This window comes from Chiloscyllium punctatum, chromosome 5 (genome assembly GCF_047496795.1).
Source record: "Chiloscyllium punctatum isolate Juve2018m chromosome 5, sChiPun1.3, whole genome shotgun sequence".
Taxonomy (NCBI): Eukaryota; Metazoa; Chordata; class Chondrichthyes; order Orectolobiformes; family Hemiscylliidae; genus Chiloscyllium; species Chiloscyllium punctatum.
Window position 1 is genome coordinate 98,011,267 of NC_092743.1, and position 17,049 is coordinate 98,028,315.

The 17,049-nt window shown below is 41.8% G+C and overlaps 1 protein-coding gene across 2 annotated transcripts; it reads left to right on the forward strand.

Moving 5' to 3' along the window:
* Positions 1 to 887: 887 nt before the first annotated feature.
* txnl4a (thioredoxin-like 4A) lies at positions 888 to 15,866 on the forward strand. 2 transcript variants are annotated; one of them, XM_072570830.1, is made up of 4 exons: positions 888 to 1,042; positions 4,661 to 4,852; positions 8,702 to 8,805; positions 14,906 to 15,866. In XM_072570830.1, exons 2-4 carry the CDS (start codon positions 4,700 to 4,702, stop codon positions 15,075 to 15,077), a joined length of 429 nt encoding a protein of 142 aa, XP_072426931.1. In that variant the 5' UTR covers positions 888 to 1,042; positions 4,661 to 4,699; the 3' UTR covers positions 15,078 to 15,866. The 2 variants fall into 2 exon arrangements, with proteins under 2 accessions (XP_072426931.1, XP_072426932.1); XM_072570831.1 differs by lacking the exon at positions 888 to 1,042 and adding an exon at positions 1,287 to 1,409.
* The last annotated feature ends 1,183 nt before the right edge of the window (positions 15,867 to 17,049 follow it).

Below are 17,049 nucleotides of genomic sequence, written 5' to 3' on the forward strand. Positions count from 1 at the left end.
GATATCTGGTCTGCATGAATGAGTTGGACCAAAGGGTCTGTTTCCATGCTGTACATCTCTTTGACTCTGTGACTCAATGACCTTCCATCCATCATAAGGTCAGAAGTGGGGATGTTTGCTGATGATTACACAATTTACAGTACCATTTATGCCCGTGTGCAGCAATACCTGGACAAATTCAACCTTGTGCTGACAAATAGCAAGTAAAATTTGTATCACACAAGTTCCAAATAATGACCATTTTCAACAAGAAAGAACCCAACCATCGCCCGTTGACATTCAATTTCATTAACATTACTAAATCTCTGGTAATCACTAGTAGGTCAGGCAGCATCTTTGGTGCAAAAATCAGAAGTGATGTTTCAGATCTGTAACATTTTGTCAAAGCTTATAACTGATTTTATTCCAGAACTTTATTGATGTTGCCATTACCTTGTTAGCCTTCCAGCACCATTAACTCTGAGTGTGAGGGTTTCACCACCTTTCCAAATCTCTACACTAACATTCCAGTGCAAAACCGAGGGAGTGCTGCACTGTTTAAGATCATTTAGTTGAAACATCAACTCTGGGTTGGATGTAAAAGATTCTGTTCCATTACTTGAAAGAAGTGTTATCCCTCACATCCAAACTAATATTTAATCCCTGGGCCAATTTTGCAAACAAAAACAGATCATCTGGATATTATTGGATGTGGGGAGCTTGCTGTGTGCAAATTGGCTGCTGCATTCCCTGCACACACTTGGCTGCCCCTCAGAGGGGGCAAAGTGCCAACGCATTGCGATGAGGACCACCAGCGTGCAATCTGTCACTGCGCCAGCAGAGGGCCTCAAGGAGACATCGCGAGTTTTCCCCCCGCATGGGCCCAGAGATCCCGCGCGTGCGCCCCTTTCCCCCAGCCCGGCGGCCGCCATCTTGGTTATCAGAGGCCCTGCAGCGGGAGCTGGGGCCGGGGCGAGGGGGAAGGGTCGCTGCTGCTGGTGTTGATCGGTGTGTGCGGAGGAGCCGGCGGGACGGTGTCAATACCGGGGGACTGGTGTCTCAGGTGAGCCCGGCCGGCGCACAGACTCGTCGTCAGTCGCGTATTTACATTTCTCTATCGTGTCTTTACGGCGATATAGAGGTGGTGGACATGGTGCATCTGACCATTGCTTCCCCCCCTCCCCGCCCCCGAGTCATTCAAACACACACCGGGGTTAATATTAACCACCATCAATGATCTCTTAAACGGTTGTTTTGTTTGTTAAAGAGCCTCCTTCACCTCTGCTGTCCACCTGTTTCCTGGCAGCAGCTTGTTTTTAAAGAGGCAGAGGCAGTCACCAGCCATGGTTATTGAGTTAGAGACCAAGTAGACCAGCAGGAGGCTGGAAGAACACAGCAAGCTTCTGGAGGTGGAGAAGTAAACCTAGCAGGTATAACCCTCCTTCAGGGCTAGATGGGAGGGAATTGGGGTGAGATAGTGAAGAAAGAGATCAATCTGAGACTCGCACAGTTGAGAAAAGAAGTGAGTCAGTCAGGGACAAAGCAGAGAACAAGGTTGGACTGATTAATTAAACTGCATTTATTTCAATGCAAGAAGCCGAACAGGGAAGGTAGATGAACTCAGCATGGTTAGGAACATGGGACTGGGATATCATAACAATTATAGAAAAGTGGCTCAGGGTTGGACAGGACTGGCAGCTTAATGTTCCAGGATACAAATGCTACAGGAAGGTCAGAAAGGAAGGCAAGAGAGGAGGGGGAGTGGCATTTTTGATAAGGGATAGCATTACAACTGTGCTGAGGGAGGATATTCCTGGAAATACATCCAAGGATGTTATTTGGGTGGAAATGAAAAATAAGGGATGATCTCCTTTATTGGGATTGTATTATAGACCCCCTAATAGCCAGTGGAAAATTGAGAAACAAATTTGTAAGGAGATCGCAGTTATCTATAAGATTAATAGGGTGATTATGGTAGGGGATTTTAACTTTCCAAACATAGACTGGGACTGCCATAGTGTTAACGGGTTTAGATGGGGCGGAATTTAAGTGTGTGCAAGAAAACTTTCTGATTCAGTATGTGGATGTACCTGCTAAAGATGGTCAAAACCTGGCCTACTCTTGGGAAATAAGGCAGGGCAGGTGAATGAGGTACCCATGGGGGTGCACTTTGGGGTCAGTGACCATAATTCTATTAGATTTAAAATAGTGATGGAAAAGGATAGACCAGATCTAAAAATTGAAGTTCTAAATTGGAGGAAGACTAATATTGGCAATATTAGGCCCGAACTTTCAAGAGCTGATTGGGGGCAGATGTTCGCAAGTAAAGGGACGGCTGGAAAATGGGAAGCCTTCAAAAATGAGATAATGAGAGTCCAGAGAAAGTATATTCCTGTTAGGGTGAAAGAAAAGGCTGGTAGGTATAAGGAATGCTGGATGACTGGAGAAATTGAGGGTTTCTTTCAGAAAAAGAAGGAAACATGTCAGGTATAGACAGGATAGACTGAGAATCCTTGGAAGAGTAGGAGTATATCTAAGAGGGAAGTCAGGAGGGCAAAAAGGGGAGATGATATTGCTTTGGCAAATAGGGTTAAGAAGAATCCAAAGGGTTTTTACAAATACATAACTAGGGAGAGAATAGGGCTCCTGAAAGGTCAGCAAGGCAGCCTTTGTGCGGAGCCACAGGAGATGGGGGAGATACTAAATGAGTATTTTGCATTAGTGTTTACTGTGGAGCAGGACATGGAAGATATGGAATGTAGGGAAATAGATGGTGACATCTTGAAAAACGTTCATATTATAGAGGAGAAAGTGTGGATGTCTTGAAATGCATAGAAGTGGATAAATCCCCAGGACCTGATCAGCTGTACCCTAGAACTGAATGGGAAGCTAGGGAAGTGATTGCTGGGCTCCCTGCTGAGATAATTGTAACATTGATAGTCAGAGTGAGGTGCCAGAAGACTGGAAGTTGGCTAACGTGGTACCACTATTTAAGAAAGGTGGCAAGGACAAGCCAGGGCGCTATAGACCAGTGAGCTGACGTCGGTGATGGGCAACTTATTGGAATCCTGAGGGACAGGATATACATGTATTTGGAAAGGCAAGGACTGATTAAGTCAACATGGCTTTGTGTGTGGGAAATCATGTCTCTCAAACTTGATTGAGTTTTTTGAAGAAGTAACAAAGAGGATTGATGAGGACAGAGCAGTAGATTTGATCCATATGGACTTCAGTAAGGCGTTCGACAAGGTTCCCCATGGGAGACTGGTTAACAAGGTTAGATTTCATGGAATACAGGGAGAACTAGCCATTTGGATACAGAACTGTCTCGAAGGTTGAAGACAGAGGGTGGTGGTGGAGGGTTCTTTTTCAGACTGGAGGCCTGTGACCAGTGGAGTGCCACAGGATTGGTGCTGGGTCCATTACTTTTCGTCATTTATATAAATGATTTGGATGTGAGCATAAGAGGTACAGTTAGTAAGTTTGCAGGTGACACCAAAATTGGAGATGTAGTGGACAGCGAAGAAGGTTACCTCAGATTACAACGGGATCTTGATCTGATGGGCCAATGGGCTGAGGAGTGGCAGATAGTGTTTAATTCAGGTGAATGTGAGGTGCTGCATTTTGAGAAGGCAAATCTTACAAGGACTTATACTCTTAATAGTAAGATCGTAGGGAGTATTGGTGAACAAAAAGACCTTGGAGTTCATAGCTCCTTGAAAGTGGAGTCGCAGGTAAATAGGATAGTGAAGAAGGCGTTAGGTATGCTTTCCCTTATCGGTCAGAGTATTGAGTACAGTAGTTGGGAGGTCATGTGGCTGTACAGGACATTGGTTAGGCCAGTTTTAGAATATTGTGTGCAATTCTGATCTCCTTCCCATTGGAAACATGTTGTGAAACTTGAAAGAGTTCAGGAAAGATTTACAAGGATGTTGCCATGGTTGGAGGATTTGAGCTATAGGGAGAGGTTGAATAGGCTGGGGCTGTTTTCCCTGGAGTTTTGGAGGCTGAGGGGTGACCTCATAGAGGTTTATAAAATCATGAGGGGCATGGATAGGATAAAGAGACAAAGTCTTTTCCCTGGTGTGGGGGAGTTCAGAACTAGAGGGCATAGGTTTAGGTGAGAGGGGAAAGATATAAAAGAGACAACCTTTTCATGCAGAGGGTAGTACGTGTATGGAATAAGCTGCCAGAGGAAGTGGTGGAGGCTAGTATAATTGCAAAATTTAAAAGGCATCTGCATGGGTATATAAATAGGAGAGCTTTGGAGGGATATGGGCAGGGTGCTGGCAGGTGGGACTAGATTAGGTTGGGATATCTGGTTCGCATGGACGAGTTGGACTGATGGGATTGTTTCTGTGCTGTACATCTCTGTGACTTTTTGTCATTATGACAGGCTGGGAGGGACCTGAATCCTATAGCAACCCCTGAAGTGGGCTTTTACAATAAGAAAAATGACAGCACATCTGTGCCTCCCCTTCTCTCTGTTCCCACCGCCCCCTCCATATCAAAGCAAAACAAAAGTGACCACCCGTCCCCCTTCTCGAGGGAAGCTAAACTCATTTACATCAGTCTGCCTGTGTCTTAAGAACTTGTTCTATTAGCATGGAGCCTTTATTCATAAGACTAACTTTTTTCTTTCTCGGCTCCAAGTATTTTCACTTTTTTTTTGGTTTTGTAGTTACAAGAGGTGTTAGACGTTGTACAACTCTTTGTCACAATGTCGTATATGCTGCCACATCTCCACAATGGCTGGCAAGTGGACCAGGCTATTCTGTCAGAGGAGGATCGTGTCGTTGTCATTCGCTTTGGTCATGATTGGGACCCAACTTGTATGAAGATGGATGAGGTGTTGTATAGTATTGCTGAAAAGGTAAGCCTTTGTAAATATCAGCAAGTGCACCAGGGTTAGGTAAAGTTGTATTCAATTAAAATGCAATGTTCAATTAAATTTCTTCTAATCATTTGTGGGATATGGACGTTGCTAGTCAGGCAGCATTTATTGCCCAACCCTGATTGCCCTTGAGAAGGTGTTGGGAAGATGTTCCCTTAAACAGTTGCAGTCCATGTGGTGTAGGTTGATGCTCAATGACTTAGGGAGGGAATTCCAGGATTTTGGCACAGTGACTAAAGGAACAGCAATATATTTCCAAGTCACGATGTTGAGTGGCTTGAAGGGAAACTTGTAGATGGTGGTGTTCCCATGTTTCTACTTCCTTTGTCTTTTTAGATGGAAGTGGTCGTGGGTTTGGAAGGAACAGTGTAAGCATCTTTAGGAATTTCTACAGTGCATCTTGTCAATAGTACACACTGCTGCTACTGAGCATCATTGGAGGAACTGGATCTTTGTGGATGTGGTCCTAGTCAAGCATGCTTCTTTGTCCTGAATGGTGTCAAGCTTCTTGAGTGTTTTTGCTGCTGAACCCATCCAGGCAAGTGGAGTGTATTCCATCACATTCCTGATTTGTGCCTTGTAGATGATAGACAAGTTTTGGGGAGTCAGGACGTGAGGTACTAGCTTCTCTCCTGCTCTTCTAGCTGCTGTCTTTATGTGTGAGTCCAGTTGAGTTGTTGTTTAATGGTAACCCCCAAGATGTTGTTGATATTAACATTAACACAATCAGGGATTGTGGTTTCCCTTCTTTTCTCATCTCTAATTGGAGATGGTCATTGCCTGGGATTTCTATGCTGTTGAATGTTATTTGCCACTTGCAACTCAAGCCAGGGTATTGTCCAGATCTTGTTGCATTTGAACATAGATTGCTTCACTATCTAAGGAGTTGTGAATGGTGCTGAACCTCGTTCAATCATCGGCAAACATCCCCACTTCTGATCTTATGGAGGGAAGGTCATTGATGATGCAGCTGAAGATGGTTAGGCCTAGGACACTACCCTGGGGAACTCGTGCAGAGATGTCCTGGAGCTGAGTTGACTGACCTGCAATAACCATAACCATGTTCCAATGTGCCTGTTTTGACTTCAACCAGCAGAGAGTTCACCCCCAATACCCATTGATTCCAGTTTTGCTCGGGGTTCTTGATGCCACACTTGGTTGAATGTGGCCTCTGTCAAAAGCTGTCATCATCACCTCACCTCTGGAATTCAGCTCTTTTGTCCATTTGTACCAAGTAATCAGTTCAGGAACTGTGTGACCCAATTTGGGCTCTGCCAGGGCCAATCTGTGTGTTCTCTCTTCTTCAATCTGCACAGTCTCATGGATTTCTTTCAAAGTACATTTATTTTTGTCTGGATTCACCAAGGAAGGATGCAAGCTAAATACATAGAACTCTACCAGTGCTCCTTTTTGACCAGCTGAAATGTAGTGCATCTTCAGCAGTATGCTATAACTCTCCATTCAATGAGGAAAATGCTGGAATTTCCATTCTTTATTATCCACTTTTCAAGCCTTTATTAGGCACTACGTCCCTTTTTCACATTGTGAATCCATGCATCCTGTTGTATGACACTATTACTCTGCCAAATGGGGCAGACTTGGAACAAATTTAGCAACTCAAAACTGTCATCAAAACACCAATGTCACCTACTGCATCCGTTGCATCTAGTGTGGTCTCCTCTACATCGGGGAGTCAGGACCCCTTCTTGCGGATCGTTTCAGAGAACATATCTGGGACACCCGCACCCAACAACCTCACCGCCCCGTGGATGAACACTTCAACTCCCTCTCCCGCTCCATCAAGGACATACAGGTCCTGGGCCGCCTCCACATCCGAACCGTTACACCTGATGCCTGGAGGAGGAGTGCCTCCTATTCTGCCTCGGGACTCTACAACCACACGGGATAAATGTGGATCTCAACAGCTTCCTCATTTTCCCTCCCCCCACATTATCCCAGTCCCAAGCTTCCAACCCGTCCATCACTGCCCACTCTGACCTATCACCTTCTCCCTCACCTTCATCCACTTATTGCTTTCCCAGCTACCTCTCCCCAACCCCAGCCCCCTCTAATTTATCTCTCAGCCCTGACCCACAAGCCTCATTCCTGATGAAGAGCTTATTCCTGAAATGTCGATTCTCCTGCTCCTCGGATGCTGCCTGACCTGCTGTGCTTTTCCGGCATCACACTCTCGACTCTGATCTCCAGCATCTGCAGCCCTCACTTTTTCCCACCTCTCAACTGAGCATTGATTAGGTGCTAAGGAGCATTAGCAGCAAAATTATCTTCACCTGCAATCTGTATCTTCATACCCCAGTTATCACTCTCACATTACCATCAAGTAGACAGTAAACCTTTATCCAGTGAAGAGTACAGCAGCAACACCAGCCATCCTAAAAATGAGATATCAACCTGGTGACAAATAACTATGCGCAGCACAGATAGTGGAATCAGTATGCCTTAGACAGAATTAAATGGTCACGAATGAATAAATGAGATCTAAGCAGTACAATCTTGCTATATCCAGTTGAGTGTTTCGTTGTCCTCCACCAATCAGCAGAGGATGAATGCATCACAAATATGATATGGGCAACAGGCTCGTGTGTGAAAAGACAAAGCTGAAGTATTTATGTCCACCTTGATCAGGATGTGCAGAGTGGATGATCTGTCATGGCATTCTCCTGGGCTCCCCAGCATCACATATGCCAATCTTCAGCAAATTCAGTTCATTCTATGTGTAAGTATGAAATGGCTGATGGCATTGGATATGGTTCATTTATAAACATTAGCTCCTGGGGAGTGTCACTGAACAAAGAGTGCAAGTTCATAATTCCTTAAAGTGGAGTCGTAGGTACATAGCATAAATGGAGAAGGCATTTGGTATGCCTGCCTTTATTTGTCAATACATTGTATATCGGAGTTGGGAGGTCATTTGAGGCTGAACAGGGCATTAGTTAGGCCAGTGCATTAGTTAGAACACTGTGTTCACATCTGGCCTCCCTTTTATAGGAAGGATATTGTGAAACTTGAAAGGATTCAGAAAAGATTTACAAGGATGTTGCCAGGATTGGAGGGTTTGAGCTATGGGGAGAGGCTGAAAAAACTAATGCTGTTTCTCTGGAGCATTGGAGGATATTGGGTGAAAAATTGAGGTTTATAAAATCATGAAGGGCGTGCATAGGGTAAATAGACAAAGTCTTTTCCCTGGGGATGGAGGATGGTCCAAAACTAGAGGGACTAAGTTTAAAGTGAGAAGGGAAAGAATTAAAAAGGACCTAAGGGGCAACTTTTTCACGCAGAAGGTGATGCATGTATGGAATGAGCTGCCAGAGGAAGTGGTGGAGGCTGGTACAATTACAACATTTAAAAGACATCTGGTAGGGAATATGAATAGGGAGAGTTTAGAGGGATAAGGGCTAAATCCTGGCAAATGGGACTCATTTTATTTTGGATATCTGGTCTGCATTGGACAAGTTGGACCGAAAGATCTGTTTTCATGCTGTACAGCTCTGACTATATGTAAAACATTCTTAAGCAAAAACACAAATTGCTGGCGAAACTCAGCAGGTATGTCAGCATCTTTGGAGAAAAAGCAGAGTTAGCAATCTGAAGAAGGGTCTCTGGACTCAAAACATTAACTCTCCTTTCTCTCCACAGATATCAGCAGACCTGCTGAGTTTTTCCAGCAATTTCTGTTTTTGTTTCAGATTTCCAGCATCCGCAGTTTTTTGTTTTATATAATGCTTAATTTCATGACATTCTAGGGAGTCCAGATTTTAGGTTCTTATTGTAGTTGTAAAAGTGTACTCCTCTTGTCTTTTTTCTTAGGTGAAAAACTTTGCTGTTATTTATTTAGTGGATATCACAGAGGTACCAGACTTCAACAAGATGTACGAGTTGTATGATCCATGCACTGTTATGTTTTTTTTCAGGTATGTGTCATTAAAGTTCTTAAACAACTAATTTTACAAGAATAAATAACAATCCTTATAAAAACTTATGACTTTATATTTTTGTAAATTGAATAGACAAAGTCGAAATCCTGCAGTAGGCAAAGGATAGGAATCTTAGCTGCATTAAAAGTCTCGTGTTCTTAAATTATCGTAATTATATAACTATAATTATATATTATCAATCATATAACACCCCATTTTCTTTCGTGTATAGCAGAGCAATTCACATCCAAATCAAGTTTCCCGATTTGGTAAATTTCAGTACATTGTGAAAGGTGCCCTTTTCCCCATATTCCTGCACACCATTTCTGGTTGTAATTAATTTTCCAATGCCCTTTTGCATGTCTCAACTGAATCTGACTCCTCCACATTTCCAAGCAATGCATTCCATACTCTAACAAGTTGCTGTCTGAAAAAGTTGTTTTTCCCCACATTACCTTTGCTTCATTTGCACACCACTTTAAATCGATGTTGTTGTTTGTGTTTCCTTTGCAAGCAGAAGCAGATTCATCATAATCTATTCTGTCCAGGTGGTTGTGATCTTGAAACCTCACTCAGAGCTTTTCTCAAACATCTGTCTAGGGAGAACTGTCCCAACTCCTTCAATCTGTCCTCATAGCTGAAGTTTCTCTTACCTGTAATCATTTTTGTAACTCATTTCTGCGCACGATCCAATGCATTTCTGTCTTTCCTATTACGTGGCACTGACATCCGTGCGCATGCTTAAGCTGAGCTCTAACAAGTGGTTTATATAAGATCGACATCAACTCCTTGCTCTTGTATTCCATGCCCCTATTAATAAAGCCAAAATCACTACGTGCTTTATTTACTGCTCTCTCCACCTATCCTGCCACTTTCAATGATTGATGAACGTGTACACCCAGGTCCCTCTGTTCCTACACGTCCTTTACAATTGTCCCCTTTTTTTTAATTGATGTTCAGTATTCTTCTGATGAAATTGCATTACTTCACATGTCTCTGCATTGAAACTCATCTACCTCCTATCCACCCACTTGACCAACTTGTCGATATCTTGTCACCATCCTCCTCATGCTTCATTTGTTATTTATTGTTGAACATAATGAATAACTTACAACAACCTGCAGATCAGTAACGTAAGATTTTAAAAAATTCCTGTAATTACCGTGGATGCTGAAAATCAGAGCAAAAGAGAGAAACAGTTAATATTTCAACTCCAACATCATTTTGAAGAAGTGTCAAATTGGACTTGATACTTAAATCTTGTTTTTCTCTCTCCCTCTGAAACCCGCCCCCCCCCCACCACCACAGACAGGACCAGACCAGATGAGAATTTCTGCAACTTTGTTTTTATTTCAGATTTTCAACATCCACAGTATTTGTTTACATACAGTAATGTAGGAACTGACTCACAATTGGTAATGATGGTATGAATACAGTTTTCGATGCACTGTCAATTTCCCCTGCATTGATTATCTGTTGTAAGCCCTGGCTAATGTGTCTATCTCCTGTATCAATGTAGAATTTCCATTTCCTTCATTGTTTCTAGAGGATCTGAAGGTTTTGGTTATTTTGGAAATGTACCATCCTTTGCTTACACTTAACCTGAATCATACACTAGGTGCGTGAGTGCTTGCTAACTTTGTGCTTGGGTGATCTAACAGAATCTACACACATCCTCCAGACCTTGCTATTTAGTTAATAGATTTTGGATATATGGCCAGTTAGACATTCACAGGTAGACAAGCAGGAGGCTGGAAGAATACAGCAAGCCAGATAGCATCAGGAAGTGGCAAAGTTAAGTACCGAAGAAGGGTTACACCCAAAATGTTAACTTTGCCATCTCCTGATGCTGCCTGACCTGCTATCTTCTTCAAGCCTCCTGCTTGTCTACCTTGGAGTCCAGCATCTACATTTTTTTTGTCTCTAGCCAAGTTAGACATCCACAAGCTTTCACTCTTGAGTAGGGGTTTATGCTTCTGAAGGTATTGCTGCATTGTTAACTCATGTTGGTCCATGGCAGCTTGGATGATCATGTCAGGCACATCTTGATCACTATTTTCTATCAATTTGAGAGCCAAATCCTAAAAGGAACCTCATGCAAGCTTTGAAACGTATCTTGCCCCTCAGCAGTTTTGCTGAGAAAGAGAACATGTTAATTTTGTACGATCAAATAGCCACTTATTCAGCAAGCTCAAGTTATTGCTATATTCAGATTAATTGTAAATAGTTCAGGTGTTTGTAACGCATATTGTTGGAAAAGGTGTAAATGTCCATTATCTTAAGAATGCACTTTAGACTATGCTGATTTCAGATTGAAATGCCATGAAGGATGAGGTTGGCAGGAAAACTGCAGTGTAAAATCTGCATGTTATGATCTATCACAAGATGTGACACTTAATAGATGTTCTGTCTCCCTCCAACTTCATTTGTATAGTAAAAGGACATTGACAGGGAGCAAGCCACCTTTTGACCTCAGGTAAGGATGTGGGAGGGTAGTAACACTCAGAACAAGAGAAAGTTTTAATATCTTCAACAATCTTTCTCCGTTGCATAACCTCATTACGTTTCCTTTGATTGTCCTAACCCCAATTTTTTTAAGTACCTGTTTTGGAACATTTTGTTTCTCTTGTTAGATGATTCAGTAATGATTGACTTTAATCACATGGATAGATTAGAGAAGCTAAGTTTATTTTCCATAATGAAGTGTACTTTGCATTGGTATTCACTGACGAGAAGGACATGGTGGCTGTTTAGGTTAGAGATAGATCTTTGATTACTCTAGGTCAAGTCAGCATAAGGTGGGTGGAAGTGTTGGGTATTCTAAAAGGCATTAAGTTAGACAAGCCCTCAGGTCTGGCTGGGATCTATCTCAGGTTGCTAAGGGAAGCAAGAGAGGAATTAGCTGGGGCTTTAAAAATATCTTTGCAGTGTCCTTGAATTTGGGGGAGGTCCCAGAGGACTGGGGCATTGCTAATGTCCCCTTGTTTAAGACGGTAGCAGGGATAATCCAGGTAATATACAGACCCGTGAGTGTGATGTCAGTGGTAGAGAAGATACTGACAGATAGGATATTTACCCACTTGGAAGATTATCAGTGATAAGCAGCATGGTTTTGTGCAGGGAAGGTCATGTCTTACAAACCTAATAGAATTCTTTGAAGAGGTGACAAAATTGATTGAAGGAAGGGATGGAGATGTCATATACATTAACTGTAGTAAGGCGTTTGATAAGGTTCCCCATGGTCAACTGACGAAGAGGGTGAAGTCTCATGGGGTCCAGGGTGTTCTAGCTAGATGGATAGAGAACTGCTTGGGCAACAGGGACAGAGAGTAGTGGTGGAAAGGAACTTCTCAAAGTGGAGACCTGTAACCAGTGGTGTCCCACAGCTATCCATACTGGGACCACTGTTTGTGATTTGGAGGAAGTTGTAGGTTGCCTCATTAGCAAGTTTGCAGATGACACTAAGATTGGTGGAGTAGCAGATAGTGAAGGGGACTGTCAGAGAATACAGTAGAATATACATAGATAGATTGAAGAGTTGGGTCAGAGAAATGGCAGATGGAGTTCAGTCCCGACAAACGAAAGGTGATGCATTTTGGAAGATCCAATTCAAGAGCAAACTATACACTAAATGGAAAAGTCCTGGGGAAAATTGATGTACAGAGAGATCTGGGTGTTCAGGTCCATTGTTCCCTGAAGGTGGCAGCACAGGTCAGTAAAGTGGTCAAGAAAGCATAAAGCATGCTTTCCTTCATCGCTTGGGGTCTTCAGTACAAGTGGTGTATAAGACTTTGGTTTGGTCATGTTTGAAATATTGCGTCCAGTTCTGGTTGTCACATTACCAAAAGGTTGTGGGTGTTTTGGAGAGGGTGCAGAGGAGGTTCACCAGGATGTTGCCTAGTATGGAGGGTGCTAGATAGGAGGAGAGATTGAGTGAGTAGATTAGAATTATTTTCATTGGAAAGGAGGAGGCTGAGGGGGGACCTGATTGAGGCCTGCAAAATCATGAGAGGTGGAGGCAAGGTGGATAGCATGAAACTTTTTCCCAGAGTGGAGGATCAATTATTCGAGGTCACAAGTTCAAAGTGAGAGAGGAAAAGTTTAGATTCCCTACAGTTTGGAAACAGGCCCTTAGGCCCAACAAGTCCACACCGACCCTCCGCAGAGCAATCCACCCAGACCTATTCCCCATATTTCCCCCCGACTAATGCACCTAACACTATGGGGAACTTAGCATGATCAGTTCACATGACCTGCACATCTTTGGATTGTGGGAGGAAACCAGAGCACCCGGAGGAAACCCACGCAGACGCAAGGAGAATGTGCAAACTTCTCACAGACAGTCGCCCGAGTCGGGAATTGAACCCAGGTCCCTGGCTCTGAGAGATCACTGAGCCACCATGCTGCCCCAAAGGGGAGATACACGTGGAAAGTTCTTCACACAGAGGGTGGTGGGTGCCTGGAACGCGTTGCCAGTGGAGGTGGTAGTGGACAGGAAAGATAGTGATATTTAAGATGTATCTAGATAGATACACTAATGGGTAGGAGCAAAGGGACACAGATCCTTAGAAAAAAGTCGACAGGTTTAGATAGAGGATCCGGATCGGTGCAGGGTCGAAGGGCCTATTCCTATGCTGTAATTTTCGTTTTTCTAAGAGATGGTGAGAGGGGAATTGATGAGTGTTCAAAATACTTTGGGATTTGGACAGAGTAGAGAGAAACTAGCCCCATTGATGGAAGATTTGTGGACCAGTGTACTCTGATTTGAGGGGATTGACGGAAGAACTAATGGTGACATGAGAAACCTTTCTGCACAATGAGTGATTGCATTGTCTGAGAGTGTGGCAGAAGTATTTCAATTGTGGCTTTCAAAAGAAAAATAATTAATGGAATTTAAAAAAATTACAGGGCTAGGAGGTCAAAGACAGGGGAGGAGGATTAACTGAGTTGCTGTTGCATGTGTCTGGCAGAGACATGATAATCTGAATGGCCGCTTCTGTGCAATAAACATTCTGACTGATTAATAAAATGAGTTTCTTGTCCATTATTTTTGCCTGTACCAAGATGAAATTATTGACAGTACTTCACCAGTTCTTGCAAATGAGCAGTGTAGCATTAAAGCTACATTGCAGCACTTTGTGCTGAGTTATAGTTGGGATTCTTTAACACAAAAGCACATTGAGGAGTTTCTACTATAAAACAGTTATTGGGACAGTTAAGGCTATAAGGGAAAAGCTCTCGCTCCCACACCATCGCACACATTCGCGCACTCTTTCTCGCCCTCTTCACCCCGTTCTCTCTGAAGGAAGTATGTGACGTTTTCATTACTTGGGTTATGAGCTGGTCAATTTACTATGAATAGATGATGGCTTATACTTGTTCTGATCATTTTCATTGACATTCTGCCATACTAAATATACATTATTTCTTACTGTCCTAAGTTTTAAGTACTCAGTTAAGTTGTATCACTTAAAGTGAACTTTCTCACACTCCCTTATAGATTGCTGCAGTTCATGGAGTGATCAGTTAATTTAATTTGCAATCCAGTTTAAGTACTGACTTGTTGGACAAATTAAAGCAAATTGGACTTTTTTTAACCATTTTTTCAACAGACTATTTGTTGTGAAAAATAATGCCATTAAGCTTTAAAAAATATTATTTAACTTTTATTTTAGCCTTCTCTCCCCAAGATTTAAAACCTTGGGATCTTGGACAATTTATTTTTAATTCTTCATACATTAATTGCTGTGAAATTGGTGGATGGCTGCTTTGAGCCACTGCAGTCTGTGATGTAGGAACATCCACTGCTATTGGGTAGGGAGTTCCAGACTTTTGACCTGTTGATGATGAAGCATTGTCAGTGCTTCTGTACTCAGTTTTAATTATCAGGAGAATTCAAAGAAATTGTAAATTGTGGGTCAACCCACAGCAGGTTGGACCTTGGGACGTGCAATAAGTTCTAGCCGGTCAGCGGGGCCCACATCCCACGAATGAATTAAAAAAACAATGCGTCTGTTTTACAGTCAAAAACATTGTACAGCAGAAGGGTTTTCTGTTACAAAATATCCTTGCTTAACATTTCTTTATTTCTTTCCAGAAATAAGCACATCATGATTGATTTGGGCACAGGCAACAATAACAAAATTAATTGGCCCATGGAAGACAAGCAGGAGATGATTGACATTGTTGAGACAGTTTACAGAGGAGCCCGCAAAGGAAGGGGTCTTGTGGTATCTCCAAAGGACTATTCCACCAAATATAGATACTGAGGAGTTATGGTAAACTGTTCAGCTGAACATACATAAGTTTCATCCTGGAAGTACCATTCTCGAATAGGACACACCAACTTTCAAAATGCATCTGTTTTGTATGTTTGCCTTGGATATCTTCACTATTATCTACTACACAATTCATAGACTGTATATGAATGGAAGGTCATGTTTTTAAATTTTTTTTTGTTGTGATAAATAGAAATTGATTTATTTACCATTATTGTTTTTTTTTACAGAAATAATAAATGATGTAACTGCCCTATATCTGGTAATATTACATTTTGGGTAGAGTACTTTTGAATATGATTCAGTATAGTTTGCACTTTCTTAATAGCCAAATAAAAATTGAACAATGCCGCATGATTGGACTTGGGTTTTCCAGTCATTCGACAAATGGAAACCCAATTAAAGTTTCTGTCAGTATTTTGCTCGAAGAAATAAGCTACCAATCCCTTTATAACAGTGATTATATACTTTTATAAACTCTACCGAGTACTCGGCTAAATTTTCAGCCAGCATTGATTGTGTGAAAATGTGTATTAACTTCAACTGTTGACAAGAATTATTGCTCCCTGCAATTTTTCTTGACTACATGGCCTTCACATATTATTATTATTCTCTAACTCCCACCCAAAAAAAAAAGAACAATTATGTGCCTTAGTATCTTTTGTGAGCTAGGGATGAGGTCCACAAAGTACAAAATCTTGTTACTGTGTATTTCATAAGATATTGATGTTCAATATGTAGTGTCTCCTCTTTGTATTAAATGAACACACATAAATGAAACATTTGGGCTATACCAACCAGTTAATTTGGCAAATAACTGAATTTAATCAAAATGTCCATGTGCTTGAAATGTTGTAAATTCTATCATTTCTTGCTTAAGGTCATAGTTTCTTGCATATGTGAGCCTCATCTTCTGTTCAAAAGCCAAGTTTCTTAATCATATTTCATTTACTCAGATGTATTGCTTAACTTCATGGTCACCACTTAGAAGTGAATAGCACTGATTGTTTTCCTTTTTTTTGTGCTAATTACATTCAGTAGTGTTAACGAATAATTGCATATTTGACAGAAAAGATAATGGAAGTGATATTGATAACACGCGACTGTTGCAACTCAGCTATTATTTTGTAGTCAAATGAACTACTAATTAATTTTATTTAAAAATACATTGCTCATTTCAAAGAATGTCATAATAGTAATCCATCTTGTTCTGTGATAGTTCTGATTGATGAGTGTTACTCAATTGTCAGCTACTCAGACATTTACTACTGAAGGCTGGTGTCTTGTAATTAAGATAATGGTTCTCAGTTTAGTGTCTGAGCATCACTGGTTGTCTATGGAACAAACTCAGTAATTGAAATCTACATAAGCGGCAACAGCAGGTGTAATAACTCACCAGGCTTTCAAGAGGCATGAAGGTTAAAATGATATGGAAGAACTGCAGATATTTTTATTGCATCTTTGCAGGACCAAGGTTGGGAGTTCAGAAATGAAATAATGAGTCAGTCCTTCTTTCTGCTACAATTTCTGTTCAGAGAGATTCAGACATTGCTTACTTTTACCAAATATGGGTATTGTATAGCAGCACGTGAAAAGAAGCTCCAATTGGTGAAACTTGGATTTTGTTAGAAAATGGCAGCTTGTTAATGTGCCATGTGAAACTTGTGCACATAGTCATACAGCATGGAAACAGGCCCTTCAATCCATCCAGTCCACTTTGACCACATTTCCAAACTAGATTAGATTCCCTACACTATGGAAACAGGCCCTTTGGCCTAACATGTCCACACCGACCCTCCGAAGAGTAACCCACCTAGACCCATTACCCCTGACTAATGCAACTAACACTATGGGCAATTTAGCATAGCAAATCCATCTGACCTGTACATCTTTGGATTGTGGGAGGAAACCGGAGCACTCTGAGGAAACCCATACAGACAAACTAATCTTGTCCCACCTGCCT

Bases quoted from the DNA above. Each gene is read 5' to 3' on its own strand.
- txnl4a (XM_072570830.1), top strand. From the start codon at position 4,700: ATGTCGTATATGCTGCCACATCTCCACAATGGCTGGCAAGTGGACCAG. The intron at 4,853-8,701 runs GTAAGCCTTTGT...CTTTTTTCTTAG, and splicing joins TGTATAGTATTGCTGAAAAG to GTGAAAAACTTTGCTGTTAT. The intron at 8,806-14,905 runs GTATGTGTCATT...ATTTCTTTCCAG, and splicing joins ACTGTTATGTTTTTTTTCAG to AAATAAGCACATCATGATTG.